The sequence below is a fragment of the Protobothrops mucrosquamatus genome, unplaced genomic scaffold (genome assembly GCF_001527695.2).
Source record: "Protobothrops mucrosquamatus isolate PMUCROS unplaced genomic scaffold, P.Mucros_1.0 scaffold_245, whole genome shotgun sequence".
Taxonomy (NCBI): domain Eukaryota; kingdom Metazoa; phylum Chordata; class Lepidosauria; order Squamata; family Viperidae; genus Protobothrops; species Protobothrops mucrosquamatus.
The window spans coordinates 165,240-189,940 of NW_015386321.1; the positions used below are offsets into that span (position 1 = coordinate 165,240).

General features: G+C 36.7%; 1 protein-coding gene across 1 annotated transcript in view; it reads left to right on the forward strand.

Moving 5' to 3' along the window:
• Nucleotides 1-24,701, forward strand: part of ARHGAP26 (Rho GTPase activating protein 26) — a 174,101-nt gene that overhangs the window by 12,638 nt on the left and 136,762 nt on the right. Inside the window, exons 4-9 of the mRNA XM_029287106.1 lie at nt 816-917; nt 4,209-4,319; nt 8,937-9,041; nt 11,154-11,283; nt 13,242-13,342; nt 15,936-16,030. Coding sequence (XP_029142939.1) covers nt 816-917; nt 4,209-4,319; nt 8,937-9,041; nt 11,154-11,283; nt 13,242-13,342; nt 15,936-16,030 — 644 coding nt within the window. The remainder of the gene's footprint in view (nt 1-815; nt 918-4,208; nt 4,320-8,936; nt 9,042-11,153; nt 11,284-13,241; nt 13,343-15,935; nt 16,031-24,701) is intronic.

Here is a 24,701-nt window from a genome sequence, read left to right on the forward strand (position 1 = left end):
CCCCCCCCCACATCCCATAGATAAGATTCACCGGCTTTTACAGTATATGCCTCCTTGGGGTGCTCAGCAAAGAGGCTAAGAAAATCAATTGTCCATCCCTATGTGCCCTATATCTTTCACTAACTTGGGTGGGGGTGAATAGCATCCATAGTGGTATAAAATACATTTTCTACTTCAGTGAAGATAATTGCCATCTCTACTGTGGTTTAGTGACCCCAAACTCCAGACCAGTACCCTTATTCTGGAATGAAAGGGAATTACCAGCTAGTTTTACGAGATATTTGCTGTGCTGTTGGGAAGTGATGTTGACATTGTGGGCTACTGATCTCATGGATGATAATGTAAGCAAGGCTATATCCCTAGGCATAACTTTTTCCCAAATTGCCAGAATATGAAAGGCTGTGCTATCCCCCATCCAATAATGTCCTTTGACATTGAGGGAGGCATAGTGCTGGTGGGAACCACCTGGAAGAAGGATAAGGGTACTCATCTTTTAAGTGCAATCTGCTAAATTCTTTATCAATTTGGGTCAGTTTTGCATGCCATGGCTAAAACAACTTAGCTTATGCTGTTGTCTTGCAGAATTGACAAATGTCGATGGATGGAGGCCCAGGCCCATTGTTATAATGGACAGAAGGGAGGAGGAAGAGCCACATCTTTTGTTTATTAAAGTTAATATAATGGAATGGAACAACGTACTGATTTTGCTTTTACCATACCTACGTGCATATACAGTATATGGGGGTGTTTATGTCTCTGCATGATTATTGCAACACTATTGTTTTCATGGCTTCTTATGTGGCATATTTTGACAGGAAGCCAGGAAGAAGTATGACAAGGAGACTGAGAAATACTGTGGAATATTAGAAAAGCACTTAAATCTGTCTTCCAAGAAGAAAGAATCTCAGCTTCAAGAGGTGAGATTGGCTGTTTTGTTTGCTTGCACTACTAAGCTATAGGTTTACTTATTGCTGTTGTATGAAAGGCTTAAAGTTGTATGTACGTTAAGAAGCAAGTTTATTTTGGAGCTCTTTAAATGCTTTCTAAAATTCCAGGTTAGAGTTTATATTACTTTTAATTAAATCAGCTGTCTATCCCCTTCAGATTTGGAAGTGTAAGGAAAATGCTGTGATCCTTTCTTTCTTCTGCAGTCCTGAAAATCCTTACTACTGCCTTTCTTAAGCTATTGTTGCTTCAGTTGTTCCAGAAAAATTGCCTTGCAATGATTGCTTGATCATCCATCCATTCACCCATCATCCACCCACCCATCCTTATTTTCGTCTGTCTGTCTGTCTGTCTCTCTGTCTCTACCTACCTACCTACCTACCTATCTAGTTGGCTACCCATCTCACCAAAATACTTATACAGCTGCCTATCTCAAATACATGACCATGTATCAGCCTTCCGGGGCAAACCAGACAGGAAACATGACTAGATGAGTTAATTCTACTTTATTGTAAATCTACATTAATAGAATCTTGCAAGTTTGAAGGTACAAACTTCCTGCTGCCATTTTTAACCATCTGATCAATTAGGGTGGGTCCTGCCTATGTTTTTTCCTCTGACCATTTAATCCATTAGGGGCTCCTCCCTCTCTTATCTGATAAGCAGCATCTCTTCCTCTTGTCCTCCAAGGTCATCCACACATTCCATGAGCTAACAATGAGTAAAAATAAATAAGCAACATTGCAAATAATATGTACAGAAACTGAGATAAAACCAAACAACATAACCATAAGCTCACATACATATCCAAGGATCTAGGCTGGGTAATAGAACCAGGTCTTCAAAGTTTTATGAAAACCCAATAGGGCTGGACCAAGTCTAATCTCTGGACAAATGATGGTCCTGAGGGTGGGCATCAGAACAGGAAGGGTTCTCTTTCTGGATCCTGCCAGAAAATGCTACCTAATACATGGGACCTGGAGACACCTCTCCTGCTAGAGCTAAGACAAAGCTAAGAGGACAGATAAATACAACCGAGAAGAGAATGATATCAGCCAATATTTTGTCATTTTATCCTCTCTCAGGTCCAATGCATAGTAGTAGCTTTGTCTTTATCATAGCTTGGAACCAGAGCCATTTCTTTCTGCATCTGTCTAGACCTTGGCTTTTTCAGAATCTTTTCTTTGGTGTTGTATTAGGAGAGGCGGGGCAGGTTGTTAGGGGGGAAAGGTTCTTTTGAGCCCTTCCGATCTTCCCTGACAACCTTGCTATAAGGACACCAATCTACATACTACTAAAATTCTCCTGTATGTCTATTTGTAACCTTCAGTTGGGCAAAATGGTGCATCATAAGGCCACAGTTTTTGAATCAATGTACCTCAAATGGGCTGACTTAAAGAATGTGTCCAAAATGGAGGATGGCACATTCACAAGCAAGAATTGAGAGATCTGAAGGAACTTGGGAAAGGAGCAGTAGGGATGTTAGCCAAAAGTTGAAGAGAAGTTCTTTATTACCATAGCTCATAAACAGCAACTCAGTCCAGGCTGCAAAAAATACAAAAAAAAAAAGAAAATTTATAACCTTCAGACAAACTCCATCTTAAGCAATTTACTAATCAGTGAAGGCTACAGATTCCTTATGCAGCTTCCAAGATTCTGTACTTTGTCCTTAATTCTTGCATTGATGCTTTGTACTGAACCTGTGAGTCTTTGCTTCCTGGATTATGGATCGATAAAGAATGCTGTAATTTTGATGTCTGGGGAATTCTGTGAGTTGAAATCCACACATCTTAAAGTTGCTGGAGTTGAGAAACACTGCTATCTGACCATCAAGGTGACAATTTTATCCTCAGCTTTTCTAACTCCCTGTAAAGCTGTGTAATAATTGACTACTAGTGCCATCTTGTGGTCTGTATTTTATATTAAAGTTTGCTATTTCTCTCTATAGAGATTTGAGTGCTCCTCTCCCCCCCCCATTTTTTTTTCCTTTCACCCTTCGTTTCAAACATAAATGACCACCTTTGGAGATGCAGAGTTCCTTCTCTGTTGGCTTTTACTACCTAAAGTCTTTAATTACCTATGACTAAATCTTATCCATGCAATTAAAGAGGAATAATTAACAATCAGCTCATAATATAATTGTGTGAAATGCAGTTCTTTACAGCCCAGCATTAGATTGCTGGTAGTGAACTAAAGTCCTATACAGATACCAAAGTTTTGGTCTAAACCTCTTTCTAAAGAAACATATTCTGTCTGTGGGCTACCTTTTGTTAGTCCCAGATGAATTTTAAAAACTCTTTTCAGCTTGTAGACATATTCTTGTATGTGAAGAACATAAATAAAGATCAACCTGTTCCTGTTGTTTCTTAGAAGTCTTTTACATAAGAACTTGTCCAGATAATTAGCTTTAGATCCATAGTATTGCAGCTCTCTTTCTCTGAGTACTATCCTGATTTTTATTTACCATATTTGTTATTTTGACCATTCCCATCTTTCTCACGTAGTAAAAGAGTCCAAATGAATCAGATTACATTCAGTGTGTGCCATATATTTGTGATAAACACTCATATATATGGTTTTTTTCTTTTAAAAAAAAATAAGACTAGGAAAATAGCCACTTCTTTTTCAACCAGTAGTTCTCAAAATTTCCATGCTCTGGAATCCCTGCTTATCATTTTATCTGAGACAAAAATAACTGCATTTTACTATGAAATATGTCTGCTTTGCAGAGGATTTGGGAGAGTATTCTATGCTGCATTCTTATCCAGTTTGTTGCCTTCCAAATGAACTTCCTGAATTCTATCGCGAGAAAAATCCTTGGATGGCTAGTCAGGATTGTACCCCAGAACATTTGGAAGGTAGCAGAAAGTATGAGTTGATATGTTTATTGCCTATAGGGCTTCAGCTTGAACAGAGCCCATCAGCTATCATTATTCTTTAGACGGGAACTTGACAACCTATACCAGTGAGAAATCTTCAATTATCTTTGAAAAAAAAATCTCAGATTCTTAGAATGATACTCTATCCACTTAAGGAAGTTTGCCAGCTTCAGTTTGTACGTCATTAATTATTGGACAGGCAAGGCAATCTTTCTTAAGAGCTTGATGGAATATTTAGCCCTTTACTACATAGACTTTTACAATTAAATATATTTGGTTGGGAATCTTCTATACAAACAACAGCCTTTTGTCAAACCTTGATGTCAAATGCTCGCAGTTAATTACTTGCTTTATTTTCCTTTTAATCCACATGACGACTGACAGGCAGACAACCAGGTGGACCTGGTCAGGCAGCACTTTTATGAAGTTTCTCTTGAGTATGTCTTCAAAGTACAAGAAGTTCAGGAGAGAAAGATGTTTGAGTTTGTGGAACCAGTAAGTAAATGTTTGTGATTCGTTCAAGCATTTCTTCTTCTCTGAAATATAACATCAGTAAATTATGTTACTGTGAATGCTTTAGAAGCAAGGATAAAGTGGCTTTTCTCCCATCTCCATGAAATATGTGAGGAAACAATGCATAAATCAGAATAGCTGAGATTTGCATTTTCCCGAATTTTTCAGTTTCATGAGTTTAAAAATATATATATATAAGAGTTGGATGAAAAAAATGTTATACTCAGAATAAGATGCCAGTCCCCCTATATTTATTTAAAATATTGCTTGCACTAACCGAAATATGCAAAGAAGATAAATTTATGCATATCTTTGTTACAATCTGCAAAGCTAAAAAGGCCTATGTGAAACTTAATCTTAAAATATTTGCTCATCCCTAGAAATAAGTTACCTTCAGTAAGTAGCATAGAAACAATTTCCAGGTGAACAGAATGGAAATAATTACGTCCAAATATCACAAATATGAATATTTACCATTGGTTCTAATTTCATTCTCAGTAAGGAAAGGTGGATACTGAAGTGGTTTAATCATCAGGTTCAGAAAAGAGATTGATTTGCTGAAAAGCTCCCATTTTACATGGTTTTGAATGTTTTAGACAAAGCCAGAAAAAGGAAATTCTTTTTTATGGGTTATGTAAGGAATGCTACATTTCTGCAATTCTATTTCAAATGATGGAAATGTATTATTTCAATAGTCTTCACAAGAGGAATGAGCCAGAATTGCTCCCTGGTACTACTGTATTTGATTTCCTGGTCTTTGGTACAGTCTTCCTTTCTTCAATGCTCAGCCATTTCTGGCCAGCTTGGGTGGGTGGGGAGAATGACAGAAAAGAGATGCTACTTGGCTGATTGGTAATAACAGCCGGGAAAAAGAGACTGAAGGGCTGCTGTTTAATCACAGGCCTAGGTAGCCAGTTTGCATCTTCCTTGAATCCTGCCTTTTCCCCTCATGCTTAGCTGTACAAGTGTATAGGGAAGAAGGGCTGTTCTCAGTGCTCTCTAGTTGCTTTATCCATTACACTTTCTGCTGTAATGGTTGAGAAGCATTGGGGACCATTAATAAGATATGTGTGCATATGTGTACAGGTTAAGGTGTTGACCTAGAAACTAGGAGACTATAAGTTCTAGTCCTTCCTTGGTCATGAAAGCTGACATGGAGGCATTGGGCCAGTCACTCTTTCTCAGCCCAACCCACCTCACAAAGTGTTGTGGGGAAAATTGGAGGAGGAAGGAGTGCAATGTATGCTGGCTCAGATTTATTCTCAGTTGGGGACCAAGTGTGATATAGGTCCTTTGGAGATGCCCAGGGAGTGGACATGGTCACTATTTGATCCTGTTGAACCTGAGGAAATGGACAGGGTCCTTGGAACTATAGGTGCAGCCACCTGTGAATTGGATATTTATATATCAAACTTGCATGAGATCTTGCATGAGATGGCTCGTCTGGACCCTTTCTAGTCAGGTTTTAGGTTCAGACATGGGATACAAATGGCATTGGTTGCACTTTTGGATGACCTCTGGTAGGAATGGGATGAGGGGAGCGTATTGGGAACTGCCTAGACTTAGTTGGAAGAGGGATTGGGAGTGCCCAGAGTTGGTTGTAAGATGGATGGCTATATAAGTGTTTTAAACAAACAAATAATATACATACATGCATACATACATGCATGCATGCATGCATGCATACATACATACATACATACATACATGGATAGCTCCAAGCAGAGTGCATTGCAGTAGTCCATAGGGCTTGACAAGGGCTTGAATGACTGAAAGAAGAGCTTCTCGATCTGTGAAGGGCCATAACTGGTGCACAACATGAAATTGAGCAAAGCCCCCCCTAGCTATGACTGTCATGTTATGTTGTGCATTCCTGATCTAGATTGTTAAAAAAAAAAAAAATAGGACAGCTACAGTTTATCTTTAAAATATCATGCAGTTTACCCTGAGGCATTAAACACGTCATTTTTATAACTCAAATAACCAATTCAAAAATCTGCATGATTTATCTAGGAATCAGATTCGATATAATGGGGATCAGAATAGACACCCTCAGGGCACTGTAAGTCATAGGTTGATGTATTCAGTACCACATTCAGTACCAGATTCTGGGAATTTGTTCCTCTAAATCATGTCGAGGTAGTTTAAACAAAATAATTCAGAAAGATATTGTAATGAAATCACTGAAAATTACCAAAATATCCAGCAGAACCAACTGGATCAACTTCTTTTTTGACCCTGAGGAGAGAAAACATGTTATGTAATCAAGCAGTTTGAAATGGATCAAGATAATTGGCCTCCTTTAGGAATGATTGATCTTGAGTTGCTGCTACATAGCTTTGGATCTTGCCCCATTGTGAAATGTTAGAAACATCTGACAGCTATCTGGAGAGGATTATGGTGTTGAGATTATGTTGAGTTAGGTAAGATGCCCAGTGACCTCATGATGAAGGTTGATGTAAAGATGCTTGTAACCCACATTTTTGACATTAGATTTATTGAGTAGAAATTCATTATCTTAAAGTTCCTTTTTCGTAAGAAAAAAATTATATGCATCTGTCTGCTGGTATTTTGTTTTCTGGGAATCAAAGAGTTCCAATTTTGTTTTCTTTTTTTAAATGAATCTTTGCTTTTCTTTGTTCATTATTCTAAACAAGATAGCTATGGGGATTATTTGGCTTTCCCCCCATGCTGTGTTGGCCCTAAATCAGACCATATGCTTATGCTCAATTTTTTTTTAAAAAAATCAATATTTTGTAATTTGCCCAACCGTTTTTACATTTCTGAAGCATTTGGAAAGAAATTTGTATCCTTTTTCCCCCAAAAAAGAGAGGGAAGGAAAAAGAGGAGAGAGATTGAGAATTCTTTCTGTTCTTTGAAATATCGTGTTATTTTAAGATTCAACAACTTTGCTGATTATTTATATTTTATTTTTATTGAAGGATGGGTGGGGATCCTTTCCTTCCTTCCTGTAGCTTTGAAGACATAAAGCTTTCTACTTTACGTGTTTTATTATTTAATGTCATTTCTGTGTTTGAACTGCAGATGGCACTGGAAACAGCAGATATGTTGCTTAAATTTAAATATATGAGGTGAATAATCGATTCTGTGGTAATAGAACAAATGGTTCAGGCGCTAAAGAACTGCGAGCAGAATTTCTGTTTAACAAATCATCGTAGCTGAGTGTGGTTGAAAAGGACTGCAGGCTTCTTATGCTGACCTCTCTGTAGATGCAGAAAAGTTGGAAATAGAAAAGGCATAGATGAAGCAGGCATTTCTGGTTTCCTTTCAATCCTTTGTACATTTGAATGCTTGAAGGAAGCTACTGCTTCTCCTGATTTTCTCTTGGTGTTATTCTGCCTGATTCTTCCCTCAGTTATCTGGGAGAAAAGACATAACTGCATATATGTATATGATAGATAGAATACTTTATTGGCCAAGTGTAATTACATACACAAGCAAACTTATGTATGTATTTATTTGTGAAGTCTTACAGTGATATAAATGGGCCAAAGCTGTTAAAAATTGTTTAGATCTGTCCAATATTTTGTTCTCCTCTGTCTGAAAAAAAAAGTATGTACAGTCACAAAACGATTTGGAATTCTAGTCTTTCCTTAGGCATGACAGCTGGCTGGTGACTTTGGGACAATTATTCTCCCTCACCTCACCACATTGCTGTTGTGAGGACAATAGAAGGCAGGAACATTACTTTGAATTGTACTAAGTAAAGGTGGGATGATGATGATGGATGATGATGATGGGTTGATGATCATGATCATGATGTAAGATTCAGGCTAATTTTATATGTTTAATTGCAACAAGCTTCTCTGTGCTCCATTTGTTACTATCAAATAAGCATGCACAGAAATGAATTAAACAATTAAAAAACGAAAGTTAGAATATTTCGGACATGTAATGCGACACTCAGAAAAATACGGCATACTCCATTTAATCCTCCAGGGAAAGATTGAAGGCAAATGAGGTCCAGGCAGAAGAAGAACATCATGGTTTCAAAATCTAAGGGATTGGTTTGGACAAAACTCAGCAGCACTTTTTCGTGCGGCTGCTGATAAAAACAGGATCGCCAACATGATCGCCAACGTCCGATAACGGATATGGCACAAGAAGAAGAAATGAATTCAATCTGATTTGAACATTTGTTGAGTTTCAGCCTTAAGAAATAAAGAAGGGAGCTTCTGTAATTGTTAACCTTCCATAATGAATCTACAGTGGATTAAAAGTGGTGTGGAAAGAAGATTCAAGACATACGGAATGGAATTCTGTGCAGTTTTAAAAACTTAAATCACAATATTTCTGCCAGCTCTTTCTTAAACATGTCCCTGGATATCCATCCTCTAAATTTTTGGTTTCATTGTTGGTGTAGTTATAAAGTAGTTTATAAAGTGTACTCAGAAACAAATTCCAGTGAATTTAGCAGAAATTACTCTGTGTTATGCATAATGGACTGCAACCACAGCATCCTCTCTGATTTTATGGTGGGAAGAAAGAGGACTGGAGCAATTACCCTCTACTACATAAAAAGAAACCAACACGTTCTTGTAATTCAATTCCTTGTTTTGTTTTTTTCCTCCCATGCAGCTGCTGGCATTTCTGCAAGGGCTCTTCACATTCTACCACCATGGCTATGAACTTGCAAAGGATTTCAGTGATTTCAAGACAGAGCTGACAATCAGTATACAAAATGTAAGCAGAAACATTTATTGAAGATAAAGGATCTCTTTCACGTGTTGTTCCTCAACTTTTTTGCCCAAGCATATTGTGCTGTGTCTATGTTAATAAAAGGGAAGGTGTGATGGGTCAGTGGTTAAAATGCTGGGGGTTTTGGCTGGAAAGCCAACAGCCCAGGTTCAAGACCTGAGTGCTGTGTCTGACAGCTCTTTGCCCCAGCTGTGCCAACCTAGCAGTTTGAAAGCATGCAAATGCGAGTAGATAAATAGGTACCACTTCACTGGGAAGGTAATAGCGCTCTGTGATGTCATGTTGGCCACATGACTGCAGAAACATCTTTGGACAGTGCTGGCTTACTGGCCTTGAAATGGAGATGACCACTGCCCCCTATAGTTGGCTACAACTAGCGGAGTAAAATCCGCAGGGACTCCTATGTTAATAAAAAGTTTAATTTGTATAACTATAAACAAAATTCACCTCCTCTTCTTCCTCCTCCTCCATTGGTGGCTGGTAAACTTGGTGATTAAGCAAACAATTTCAAAATAGCCATATTTATTTTTGTCTTACGAACCAGATGTTTGTCTTAATGCAAGCTTAAATGTCCCATAAATTCTTAACATACCTAAACTTCTTGGTTACTTTTTCAAGAATGTACCATCAGATATGAATATTGGTGCCAGGACTTAATGTAAATAACATTTACTCTCTTCTTACAGTGGCAGCATGTTTCATCAATAAAAAAGAGATTTTTGCGTCCATGTACTTAGGAGTTTCTAATAGCTATTGTTCCCTCAAAATATCTCTCAAAATCTCTCAAAATATTGAGAGCTGTTATATTCTATAGACATTTTTCAGTTGTCTTAAGACTTCTTGCCCTCTGTCTTTTGCAAAGCTTTATATAAACATATGATGCCTGGATATAGTTCAAAAGAAACTGATAATGTATGAAAAGCTTAAATGAATCCTACTACAATCTAAATTTACAATGTTAGAATGTCTGTGCATTCTAATCTTGAACATCAATCAATCAATCAATCAATCAATCAATCAATCAATCAATCAATCAGAATAGAGCTGGAAGAGACCTTGAGATCTTCTAGTCCAACCCCTTACCCAAAAAATAAATTCACTATTAAAACATAATCATTTTATTTCTTCTTAATCTTGAGATTCTCATATACATACATATATACATACACACACACATACATACATATATATGTATATGTATACATATATATGTATATATGTACGTATGTATGTCAAGATTAAGAAGAAATAACAAGATTATGTTTTAACAGTGAATTTATTTTGGGGGTAGGTCAATTAACCCACCTGGCCTTTCTAGGTAGTATGTAAAAATCTCAGTTTGACACTCTAGTGCAGGGGTCCCCAATCCCCAAGCCGCAGCCCACTAGTGGGCTGTGGCCTGTTTGGAATCAGGCCGTGCGCCAGCCCACCGCTCTCATGGTCTGGTTCCCTTCTCCACCACCAAACTGGGTTGCCATGCCGCAAACAATGGGGACCGCTGATAGTTGCTATTACTAGTATTAGACTAGACTCGGCAGTGATCTGATGGGTATAAGGCAAAATTTTATGTTTCTGCTTTAACTTGAACTCTGTGTGTACCTGCAGTTTTCTATTTTGAGAAAACAAACGGCTAATTAACAGACATCATAAGGACTGATAAATACAATGGATATATGGCAACATTATTGGCTTAAATCATGCAGCTTTCATGTCAGTTGAATCAAGTTGTGAGCCAAATGCCTGTATGGGATTTTCCATACGCTATTTCTAACTGGTAAAGGTATTAGGGAAAATATGGCAACCCACCTAAGGCAACCTATTTTGATGCTATGAAAAAACCAACAAGCCATTGGTTACCTGTTAATTCAGAATTGTTGCACATCTTCCGAATTAGAAATGAAATTCTTGAAGACTGTTCTGTCTCATATTACTAAAAAAATCTGGTTGGTATGGGTCTCCTTCATTTGCAGTTCTGCCTCAGATGGCATTAATTCTTGGGCCAGTCTTGTTTCTTACATAACTGTAATATAATATTCTGTGTATTTAAAGCTTGACTGAAATACTTTCTACTCATTTTCCATTAATCTTTAAATGCAGACAAGAAACCGTTTTGAAGGCACCCGATCAGAAGTTGAATCCTTGATGGAGAAAATGAAGGAGAATCCTCATGAGCACAAAAACATCAGTCCCTTCACCATGGAGGGCTACCTTTACGTTCAGGAAAAGCGTGAGTACCTTTATGCTTACTTCAAATAATTTCTTTACACTATCTCCTTGAATGGACTTTGAAGCTTTTATTTCAGTCAAAAAAATGGATGACTGATGCACTTAGTCAGAACCTCTGGAAATCCCAAAGACACTTTTACCAAAGGCAACTGGACTTTCAAGAAAGTCCAATTGCCTTTTGTAAAAGCACCTTTGGGACAACCATGACCTGGATGATTGAGAATTTCCATAGACAACTTCTGGAAAGGGCAGCTCCTTAGAGAAATAGTTATTCCTCTATTTTTTCCCTCTTTCAGTTATTTTTAATGAAAATAAAAATTACTGGGACCAAATATTATTACATATTTTTAATGACAGCAAGTATTATGTATTTCACTGTATGCACTGTGAAATCTCTAGGGTGACGATATTTGAAACTGTTTAATATCTTCAGTATCTTTCCTATAAATATTGCAACTTTGTTTGGCTAGTTTGGAGATAGGAAATAAAGAACTCCTCTAGATATTGATGCAACACAACTGCTAGCATGCATAGGCATTAGTTGTATTTCCAGACTACCAAAATAGGCAGCAGCATCAGAAGAACCAGAGGTTCCCAACTATTATAAAGATGAATAGGCAGATGAATTTTATTAATGTATAAGAGAAATAGAAATTATGTGGCTAAAACAGATTTTACTTTTCCCCCCCTTCTAATTAGTCTGCTGCAATATGTTTACACTTGCAGAAGAATTGCTATGCCCTTGAGCTTTCAACCACATTGACTGCAACCAGCTTACAGTTTCTCGCTATTTCTGTCCTAACTGTAATTAGCAAGAATAAAATAAGATCCTTATGAAACTTACATTTCAGGAGAGGTCTACCAAATGTAATAGATGTTCAAAGTAGGTAGTCTAATTATATATTTGAAATAATATCAACACCTGTATCTAAAAGGTTGTTGCGTAGAGAAAAGCCGCATTGAGTATTAAAGAAGAATCTCTGCTCTCACGAATGAAGGCAAAATATATGTGTCCCAGGATAATGTTGCAGGATCCAATCTGGGTCGGTCACCGGGACCATGAGGTTTTGTCTTCTGAGCTTCTGGACTTGCACTGGAGCCCATCCTCAGGGAACTTCTCTCTAGCAGAGTGTGGGCTTTTCTGCTCTGGTCCCTGCAATCTCTGCTCTTTTCATTCCATCTAATATCAGATTGAGGACTGCTATTAGTAGACTGTGTACTACTTTCAAGGAAGAGTAATATTTTTCCTGATTTTAAATTGTATTTCTAACCTACGCAGAGTTTCATTTTGCATCTACTATACCTGTTCTTCCAGAGTTTTTTTTTTTTTCCTTTCCTTTAGAGTATTTTTTAGACTTACTAGAAAAAGATTATAAATTCTAGAAGTACTCCCTTTTGTTTTCAAGGACTGAAATTGACACAGTAATTCAAATAAGAGTTACTATTTGTGACTTCTAAATCCAGTACTTTGGATATAGAAACATAGAAAATTAACTGCAGGAAAAGACCTAGTGGTCCAGTGAGTCTGCCCTTTGGGTTTGGGTTTTATTTATTATTTATTTTTTATTTTATTTATCATTTTGTCACATGAAGAACATGCATTTATCCCAAGCATGTTTAAACTCAGTTACTGATGATTGAGCCATTATTTCTTCTGGATGTTGGTTCCTAGCTTCCACTACTCTTTCTGTAAAATAATAATTTCTAACATTACTTTTGAGCTTCCCTCCTGTCAATTTGAGATTATGCCTCTTGTGTTCTTGGATGCTTAATATTGAAAATCCTGCCTTCTAGAAACTTACTCATACCCTTAATATATTTAAAGGTTTCAATCATATAATGAATTGTAGCCCATGCAGCAAGTTTGGTTCCATCCTTCCATATGTTAAGATGTACATTCCATTAAAATTAGCTTGCATTTGTATCATACCTGAAATATACAATTTCAATTCTGACTAGGTCATTTTGGCACATCCTGGGTAAAGCATTACTGCACATATCAGAGTGAATCCAAACGAATAACGATGGTGCCATTTGACCAGAAGTCTGGTGGAAAAGGGGTGAGTAAAAATATAGATGATTTGTCATGGAGATAGTTATGATTATTTTCATTTATGGCTAAAATAAAATATGGTAGTTTAAAATGGAGTTGGCCAAAGTTACTAATTGCATGAAGTACTATAATTGTATTTAAGTAGTCCCTTCAGATCTTTCTCAACGTATTGTTCACATGGTATGATGAATCTGGATTACATTTTCACACCTTCCCTTTATAATTAGTGTTTTCCAGTACATTTAAATAGAGTTATTATTTCTTTTGATATGAAGCAATATATTTATTTCTGGGCATAAACAATACATTCATTCAATTCTCATTGCATATGAATTAATTGTATTTGTATCTTTATGATAGGAGAATGAGAATGTGCTGAAATCTACTGTTCTACATGTTAGGTCACAATTCACAACTCAAAAAAAAAAAAGAGTACATAACTGTGCATATCAGACACAAGGATACTTTCAGGTTAACAAGGCTTCCTTGTTTACCAAAATGTTCTTTGCACCATTTCTCTTACCATTATGATCTGCATATATATCTAAATATATGTGATGTGCATGTAGATACTGTATGTACATAATGACTATCTGTAAATGTGTGTGTGTATAAAGTCATGCATCTGTGCACATGCACGATGTTAAAAAAATAGAATCAAACTATCTCAGTTTAGTTTCCACAAATTCTTCATTTAGGCATTACCCTAGAAAAGAACTTTCTATGGAAAAAAAAAGTTAACTAAATCTTACTTGAAAAAAGAGAGCTCCACTTAAAAAGCTTTCAAGTATTTAATACAAACATTCCAACATAGTAATTTGTTTCCTAAACAGGTTTGTTGCAATTAATGTAATACCAGGAAGATGTCTCAGGGCACTTGCTGTTTATATGAATTTCATTCCTTAAAGAGATGAGATGAATTTTCATATTCACTTTGTTTTGCCCTGCAGCCTTTTACTTGTCTGCATTTGCATTGGCAATGCTTCTAGAGCTATAAAGATTTGCAGGTACTATGTCTCAAACAATGTTCCTGTTATTCTTATTCAGCCAAGTCATTTCCTGAAACAAAGTCATTACTTGACACATCCCAATTAATAGCTTTTTGCACGTATGACTCTAGTAATGGGATACACACGTATTCTTCCAAGGGCATTCCTGCTTGGACCGTGATTCACGGTCTGGGAATGTTTATTTCATTTTGTGGCACTTCCCTATCAGTGTAACTTTTAGAGGCCATTTGGAGCTTCTCATCTGCCAGGTCTTTCTAAGAATCTCTGAATTGAACTAAAGCCTACAACAGATCCGAACATTGCCTGATTAGTAATTGAGCAGGTTTAGTTTCCTTTCTGTGGTTACAATCAGAACTAGATTGGAAATTGGTAAGACTGGCACTTGGTTTTCCCAGCAATTGAAAGACAACCTTGTGATTGTGACATGATAGCAGTGTTCCAATATCTCAGGGGTTGCCACAAAGAAGAGGGAGTCAAACTATTCTCCAAAGCACCTGAAGGCAGGACAAGAAGCAACGGATGGAAACTAATAAAGAGAGAAGCAACCTAGAACTAAGGAGAAATTTCCTAACAGTTAGAACAATTAATCAGTGGAACAACAACTTCAGATGTTGTCAGTGCTCCAACACTGGAAATTTTTAAGAAGAGACTGGACAGCCATTTGTCTGAAATGGTTTAGGGTTTCCTGCCTGAGCAGGGAGTTGGACTAGAAGACCGCCAAGGTCCCTTTCAACTCTATGATTATTATTATTATTATTGTTGTTGTTGTTGTAATTAGGGATAAAAACACAGACCATTAGAAATTCATGTAGTCCTTGACTTATAACAGTTCATTTAGTGAACATTCGAAATTACAACAGCACTGAAAAAAGTGACTTATGACTGTTTTTCACACTTACGACCGTTGTAATGTCACCATGGTCACATGTTCAAAATTCAGATGCCTGGCAACTGACTCATATTTATGATGGATACAGTGTCCTGGGGTCCTTCTGACAACAAAGCCAGTGGGGAAATCAGATTCACTTAACAGCTGGGTTACTAACTTAACAACTGAAGTCAGTCACTTAACAGGAAAGGTTTGTAAAAATGAGGCAAAATTAATGACTATCTCGCTTAGCAACAGAAATTTTGGGCACAATTGTGGCTGTAAGTCGAGGACCACTATGTTCAGTGCTGGAGATAATATTCCATCGTGGCCAATGCTAGGAGCACGCAAGAGACACTCTCCAGTTTTGCTTTGGCTTGGCTGAACAGGAAAGCGCTCTTTGAGGCAAGCTTTTAGATTAGACAAAGCTTTGCTCTGATCTGTCAGGGCTGTCTTATGTTCTTATCTCTTCTAAGATTGATAGATTTAACTGAGGTTTAAATAAAGCTTCTGTTTCTCATTTTGCAAAGCGTACCTCATAGGATATACAAATCCTTTTCTCTGCTAGCTGGTTTTAATTGATAATCAGCATGGGGTAAAATACTGGTTCCAAAGTAAATGTTTCTGGCATTGAAAGCAAAGTTGTTTCTAGATTGGATTTCTTTAAACAAAAGATGAAGAAAAAAGAATTGGCCTAATATGCAATTTTCTTATCCTGCCAGGGAGAAGACGAAGCTATTATCCTCAAATCTTGCACTCGACGGAAGACTGATTCTATAGAGAAGAGATTCTGCTTTGATGTAGAAGCTGTGGATCGGTGAGTGTATTTATTAAATTTACATCCCGGCTTTTATTCAGGAACTCTTGTGTGGCTAATACAGTATAGCGCAATGATGGTGAACCTTTTAGAATCCGAGTGCCCAAACTGCAACGCAAAACCCACTTATGCATCGTCGGGTGCCGGGTGGGTGTGGCCCATTGGCTGGGTATTGCCAATTGGGTGGGTGTGGCCCATTGGGCGGGCGTGGCTGCGGTGGTAACAGCAGACTGGGTGGGACTAAAAAGTTCAATCAATCAATTCCAACTTTGCAAGATCTTTTTTTTCCCCGCGAGAAGTTGAAATTGACTGATTGATTGAACCTTTTTTTTTTTTTTGCACACGGCGGCGGATGCCTAAAGCGAAAAGGTTTTATAAAACCCAGCTGAAGGCCTAGGACTGGACGACGGCGCGCGTGCCCACAGAGAGAGCTCTGAGTGCCGCCTCTGGCATCTGTGCCATAGGTTCGCCACCATTGGTATAGCGCTTCAAGTTGAGTTTGTCTTTTGCCATTCAGTAGCCAGAACTATAGAAGCAGAAATAAACTACTTACAAGTCATTCTTCCCCACTGCAGATCACCATGTGCCTTCATCAAAAAGTGCAGATCCACTCAATTGAATATACCAGGAACATCTCTCTCACACACACACAAATACACAAATCCCAAATGTAACCCAGCCTTACTTCAAAGGAGTTCCAGGGTCCACCAGCAGGCAACTCTGAGCTTTTAGAATAAATATAACATATAAGCCAACAAAGGTCATGAAAATATTCTGCGCAACGTAGAGACATAGTACCAAATGAAGACAAATCAGGAATCATATGCAGGAATTCTTCATTCTACAATGGCAATTGTAGACTGGGATTGCCATTGTTAAGTAATGCGGTCGTAAAATGTGACCATTTGCTTAGCAACTGTAAATCCCAGATTAAGTCCCAGTTGCCATTGTTAAATGAATGCTCTGGACATTAGATGAAGCAACCTCTTGCCAGGACACAATCTCCCTTTACAGAGAGAAGCAAGACCATAACTTCAAGTGGGAAGCAATATAAATTTTAAAACAGCACAGAAAGAAAAAAAATCAAGATAATTCGTAGAACCACAACACTGCTTCAATCTTCTTTAGGGAGTTGCCAAAAGGTAGAAAGACTTCATTCATGCTTTGATTTGAGAACTCTGTTGCAAATTTGAGGAATGTGAAATCTAAAGAATAATTGTCTTTTAGTCCACATAGTAAATTTAAGAGACATGGATTGTGTCAGTTTTCTCATAGGATAATTCCTCAAATTATCTTTTAATTTCTCTATAGAGTTTTTTGGTATTAAAATATATCCCATATCTTACTTCAGTAACATTAAGGCTGTGTTATAAAAATATCTCATTATCATTCCAGTATTGGTGAATGGCAGGTTAATAAATAACAATTTTTAATAAATCAGCATGGTCATATCAAACTGGATTAAGCATTCTATCTCATAAACATAGAGATTCAAAATTGTAATTGTGACTAGATTTATTTTGATTGGCAATCATATGTCTTCTCATGACCATTATAATGTTAAATAGGTTCAACTTAAATATGATTTAGACATTCAGTTTTGTAATATTTATTCTTAAAACAAATATAAAAAGTTTAAATTGTCCCAGACTTACTTGATTTTTGGAGCAAGTTGTTACAAACAGCTAGAAAACTAGTGTTTGATGTGGGAAATTTGGAGCTTGACCATTTCCAGAATGATTACAACAACCCATTTTGATTTCAGAAGCTTTTCAGTTTTGATCATTTTGCATATTCCTGGTTCACAATGAACAAATGCAGATGCTTTTGATAATGAATGGTCTAGAGTTAAGAATGATTAAATTGCTTACTTGGATTAACTGTGAATTAATCCACCTGAAAATAAGACAAAAATATTTTGATTCTATATTTAAGCCTACGTAGCCCCTTGAAAACAAAATGTCAATCCATAAGGAGAATTAAAATAAATTAATATTTGATGTTATATCTTTTGGGTTCATAAACAATTTCATAAAATATTGCTTAGTTTGTACAGCACTGTTTATGTGAGCATGCCACTTGATTGGTTTTTGCACATATTCCATACTTTGTTTCTTTGAGATCTAGCTACTGTATATGAACGTCTTTAAAAACGGGACCTTTGTATATCTGGTATCTAGTACATAACTTAGAAGTTCGTTCTATTCATGTGAACATTTGGAAAGAGAGCTACACCTGGAAATCAGGGTTAAGATCTTCTTGGGAATAGCTGTCTGAGGCAACAATAGAGTCAAGCTGCATTGCCTTCCCCACTAGTGTAAAATGTACAAACAGTATATGAAATTGCTTAAATTAGCACAAAGTAGCACAAGTGAATGTTTTAATATAAAAAAGCCATATTTTGTATAAGCAACATATAAGTGACTACAATAATATATTCTCTTTGACCAAAAAGTTTCAGTAGAATTAGCTGTTCACTGCAAAAAAAGAACAAAATAAAACCTGATTAACTGCTGAAATAAATAAGGGAGAAAAAAAACTATTGTGATTTGTTGACTGATTTGTTTAAAACAGGAATGCTACTTATACACTATATACTCTCTTATTTTGCCCTTGAAACCTGTTATTTCAAGTACAGTCTTTTTCCTTTGCTTGTTGGGAGTTTTATATTGACGTTCTCCTCCAATTCAAGTCTAATTGCTGATTACAAACCCCAAACAGTGCAGCCAATAGTGGAGGGGAAAAGAAAAAGGTTGACATATTTTCTTCTCTCCCAAGGTGGGTGATTCTAGATCAGTGATGGCAAACCTTTTAGAGACTGAGTGCCCAAACTGCAACCCAAAACCCACTTATGCATCATTGGGTGCCGGGTGGGCGTGGCCGATTGGGTGGGCGTGGCCGATTGGGTGGGCGTGGCCCATTGGGTGGGCGTGGCTGCGGTGGTAACGGCAGACTGGGTGGGACTAAAAAGTTCAATCAGTCAATTCCAACTTTGCAAGATCTTTTTTTTTCCTGCGAGAAGTTGAAATTGACTGATTGAACTTTTTTTTTTTTTTGCACACGGCGGCGGAGGCCTAAAGCGAAAAGGTTTTATAAAACCCAGCTGAAGGCCTAGAACTGGGGCGACGGTGCGCGTGCCCACAGAGAGCGCTCTGAGTGCCGCCTCTGACACCCGTGCCATGGGTTCGCCACCACTGTTCTAGATATATGGACTAAAAAGGCAGTAGATACTGTTTCCGGGCTCTTTATCATGCGAACACTTTCCAGAAACAGAAAATGTGGAAGAGATGCAGTATGGCTTGAAAAGCACAAACAAACAAAAAATAGTAGATGCAATAGCTTTGATTTTTGGAGAGTGGAGGGAGGGAAGATAAATGTGCTTTTCTGCTTTACTAAAAATCAGGATCAAGGTTATATGATCAACAATTCTAAAGGTCAATAAAAGCTGCATGTCCATTTCTTCAGTGTTATTTTAGCTGTAATACCTGTAACAGGAAATCAAATTTAAATGATTATCTTTAGTGAACAGCACTGATAGTATTTCTGCTGCAGTATTTACTATATACACGTACACTTCCTTAACAATTGCTTAGGAATGATACTTGAACACTGGTGGAAAAATAATAGGCTCTTTATATTAAGCCTATTCAGCTAACATAAAGTGACTACTATTTCTCCATCAATGTCCAAGTTTTATTCAAGGACAATACAACAGTAGTTATATTTGTAGTCCTGTAGAAGAGAGTCAGAAGAGTTCATCATAAGGAATTTTTACTGCAGCAGTGGAATTTGTCACCCTGTTGAAAACAAAACAAGAATTCATTTTGGCATTCTTTGCCAATCATTCTTCTAGCTTCCTGACATGCATCCAAATGTGCATTGTGTAGAAATACGAACTGAGGGAAAGGGTAAAACGAATAAGAATTGCAAAAAGAAAAGGTAAAGTAAGAGCCAATGGAATCAGATTAGGGAACAGAGACCATTTGTTTTAATTTCTCTGTTGTCAATTACATATTGCCAAGATGATAATGCAGTGAGGCATTAAACAGATGGCATCAGTGATGCTTTATTACCTCTCAGCATTAATAACATAAAATCCTCTTACTTGATAGTATGGGTCCCATACAGGTATGCTTTGTGCATCTTATCTCAACCTGTGAGCAGCAGTGAGCCTGCACCAAGTAATTCTTTTCCCCAGTATCATGTGGGTCAAGTAAATTTAATTTCTTGTGTCCAGCTACAAAACTCAAAACTCCTGGAACCCAGTGGAATCATGATTTTATATTGAGTTACATGAAACTATACCTATACCTAAATCTCAAAACTAAAGACCATTGTGCCTACTGAATACTTGGATAGAATACCAGGACTGGGAGCTAGTCTGTAGACTAAAGGTAAAGGTTTCCCCTGTCCAGCCATGTCCAACTCTAGGGGGGAACGCTCATCTCCATTTCCTAGCTGAGGAAGTCAGTGTTGTCCACGGACACTTCTGTGGTCATGTAGCCAGCATGACTATATGCTGAGGTGCATAGAATGCTGTTGCCTTCCCACCAAAGTGATACCTATTTATCTACTTGGATTTGCATGCTTTCGAACTGCTAGGTTGTCGGGGACTAGGGCAAGAACAGGAGCTCCTCCTATCATGCGGTACTAAGGTTTCGAACTGCCAAACCTCTGGTCGACAAGCGCAGCATCTTAACTGCTAGGCTACCACACGTAGATTAACAACAACAAAACAAAATTGATGGAAGGGCAATGGAAACGCCTTCTGTCAGAAAACCTTGCATAGATATATCCCGGAAGCCACCAAGAGACAATCTTAACTTCAAATAGATTTTATACATGTAAAGATTGTGCATCTCAAGTTCTGTACTGTGGATAGCAGAGACAGGGCTGGTCCTCCATGCACGATGAAGTGATACCATGTCTTCAAAGGGTTCCATTTCTTATACTTTGCAACTCAAGACTCCTTCAGATCAAACAGGATGATATTGCACTAATGCCTGTTTAATCTCTAATGCTCTTAACAGTAACCACAGTAACCACAAAACTTGAACATATTGTTTAAATCTCACTAAACTGAATTCTGACTATTTACCAGTTTTCTTTACATATATGACATTTTGTTTGCAGAGAGATGGTAGTGGCAGCTATAAGGGAAGTTCTCCATTTATCTTTTTTTTTTTTTTTAGTTTTGCACTTGTTTTTTTAAGTTGGCCAATTAAAATTTTCTTGTGAATTTATTTTGCCTGAGTGAAGTGTTCAAGGAGATACGATGAAGCAGGATTAGGTCCTGAACTTGAAAAGTCTTATCATAGCTAAGCATATGACCAAAACTACATTCATGTTCTTTGTTTGAAGATGAGATGGGAATGGGACAAGTATGCAAAAAGAAGAGAAATTGGTTATATCCACATACATCCATTTTCTTGCATATAGCGGCGTATTTAAAGAATTAGGAACTGCAATGGACACATTATTCACTCTATGCAGGCTGAAGCCAGATTGTAAAAGAATGCAAGTCTTACCAATTATATCCTCTCCATAAATATGTATATTATTTCCTCCCCTTAAATTGACCCTGTCTTATTTATATATAATATTTTCTTTCCTGGAAAAAAAACTTAATATAACAGATTCCTTGAACTGTTGTTTCAGTGGTCTTAAAATCTTGCTGAGGAAACCTTCATACAGCCTTTTATGTCATGAGTAAAATTTTATGTTATGACATGTTATAAAGCCACATAAACCATTTTGGATTTTAAGATCTGCTTATGGTGTATCCTGTAGGTGGCAGCTGTGCCTGCTTTATTAGTTTTTAGCTCAACTGGAAAATAAATATTGATAGAGATATTATATATAAGAAACTACCATTGATGTTAAATAGAGACATATGGCAAAATTAAATTGAGCAGAAACTTGTGTAGTTTTATGTGTAGCTTTTTGTTCTGCTTTTGAAAATCAATGTGAGATCAGTTTTTACCATTATTTTCTCAACAAGTAATGTTATTAAATCTATGCAATAATTATGCTCGTGCATTATCCTATTGACAAATACCAGCGAATAAAGTTTTAATCCTTTAGAATATTATTTATGGGAGGCTTGTTCAGGACGGGTGTAATATTTCCTGCAGGACATTTTTCTAAAATAACCGTCTATATAAGGTCAAAACAGAATCACAAATCCCTAATACAATTTTGATTGCATGTTATTCAGCATTTCCAGATTATTGATGTTCACTTCCATAAGAAGCAGTATTTGGACTTACGGGGAGCTGAAAAAAGAATTTCTGGATTGATTTTTCATCAAACAGATTACTAGGTCACACTCATTTTTAGTTATCCTCACTTGTAGATTATGCATTTTGCTATTAGCCATGTTTAGCCCAAGTTTAATCTTTTCACAAAGCCCAGGTTTTTTGTTTTTGTTTTAAATGAAGGTGTCTTTCTGTTGTAATAATAACATGTTTCTCTGAAAATAAGATCGGGTCTTATATTATTTTTTGCTCCAAAAGATGCATTAAGGCTTATTTTCCAGTTAGTGCTTTGGGATATATAGAGACAACACCTTACAGCACCAGTGCCTTATATTGGATGGTGTGGCTGCTCTTCACAGCTTTAAAGCATCTTTTGCCTTCCTAATCAAGAATCACAATCATAGTGATAAATCATATTGGATTCTTTGCGGCACAGAATTTCTTTAAACTCTGAACAAGTTTTCAAGAACTAGCCATGAAGATAATTCAGATCTATGGAAAAATATAGGAGATTGCTTTGGCCCAAAAAAAAATAATAATAATTGAAAAAGGATTTTTAAAAAATTCAAAAATTAAGAAAATATTTTTCAAACATAATTTATAATAATGTTTATTGGTTGTAATAACAATGCTATTTCTAAAAGAGGTCTTTTATTTGTACAAATGTCATTCTGGATGGAACAATCTAGAAATTTAAAATATATTTCTCTTTAAAGTTACCTCTAAGGTTTTTTTTTAAATTCATAGTTCATAGTTCTTTTTGGTTTATGTCTTAAAGTTTTGCTTTTGCTTTTTTAAAAAAAAATCAAAAATCACAGTGTATCATGAGGCCTCTGCATTGCCCGTAGCCATTGATTGTGTTGACACAGCAGGCTCTCTCTCTCTCTCTTTTTTTAATCTCTCTTACCTGCAGTGTTTCAGCTTTGTTTATATATTCATTTTTCTCCTTCTCTCGGATGAGCTCTGTGCTGGTCAAATGCAATACAACCTGTACTTGTTCTCATGCTGTGTCACATTTCCAATGACCTTTATAAATGAACAAAATCTTGAAATTATCATGTTATGGCTAATGCGAAGTAAATTTAAAGCTTATACTCTCCCTCCGTTTTTCACTGTTTTGTAGAGAAGTATGAGTGGTGATCCTCAAATGTAGCTTGCTGCTTATGTTAGTGAATAGTCATAACCGCACTGAATCGTAAGGATAAATTTTGGATAATAGGGAAAGAAAACGCTGGCTTCTAATTAACTATAAATGTGATATAGTACACTTGTAGCTAGCTAAGAAATTGTTTGATATAACTTAAGCCAGTTGAATGATATTTATACTTCTTTTCATTTCTCTATTATAGAATCTAGGATTCAGAAAGTACAGGTAATATGAATTAAAGGAATACACCATGTAGACCCTGCCCTTCTCTTCCTTCTTTTAAACATGCAGCTAAGATGGAAGTTGCATCTTCCCCTAGCCAGTGACCCAAGACAGATACAATTCTGGAGGGCACTCATTTAGAGAAGATGTATAAATGCTAATTCATGCTGTTGTCTTAAAAAGAAAAATACCAAAGATTTGGATGAGGATGCTATTTTTTAAAGGGATATTTAGTTGCAATGATTTAGACTTTTTAGAAAAACAAAAGATACTGTAGTAGTGCTTCTTAGGTTGGAAGTAATGCTTCTTAGTTTTTTTGGGGGAAGATAGGAGGAAGTGGGAGGCTCCCAACTGGTTACTGACTTTTTTTGTATCTAATAAACGCTCCAAACACTTTCTTTTACAATGCTATAAGAAATTTAACATCTAGCATGGTGAAGGTTAACATTTCCATTTTTGCTTTGTAGAATTAGTGTAATGCCTGACTGGAAGAAATAAACACATAGTGCAAGTCTTTTTCAGGCAAAAGGAGAAGTCCGATTTCACTCATTCACTCACTAATCTTATATGGCTGCCTATTTACCAAGCAACTCTTTGACTCTATTCAAAGACCTTGCCAAGTTTTCTAAGAACATAGTCCCATACTTCATACAGTTACAGTTACCTGTTTGTGCTATCAGTTATGATTGATTTGTCCTGTTCTAGAGTGTGCACTGTTAGCACTAGGTTTGTTGCTTGGTGTAATTTGTCTGTTAACAAGATTTCCAACCCATGTGTTTTAAAAATATAAAGTTCCTTTGTAGAAACAGTATAATGAAAACAAAGTATGGATTAAAAGAGAGAAAGCTGCTGGCTCCTTTATTTTATTATTTTATTTATTTATTTTATTATTTAAATTTCTACCCCGCCCTTCTCCCTGCGGACTCAGGGCGGCTTACAGCCTTTTAAAAAACAAGTACATAACTACAAAAATACTAACGTTAAAAAGTTAATTAAAATAAAATATTATTATAAGGCCTTTATAATTTAATTAATTTTTTTTTTT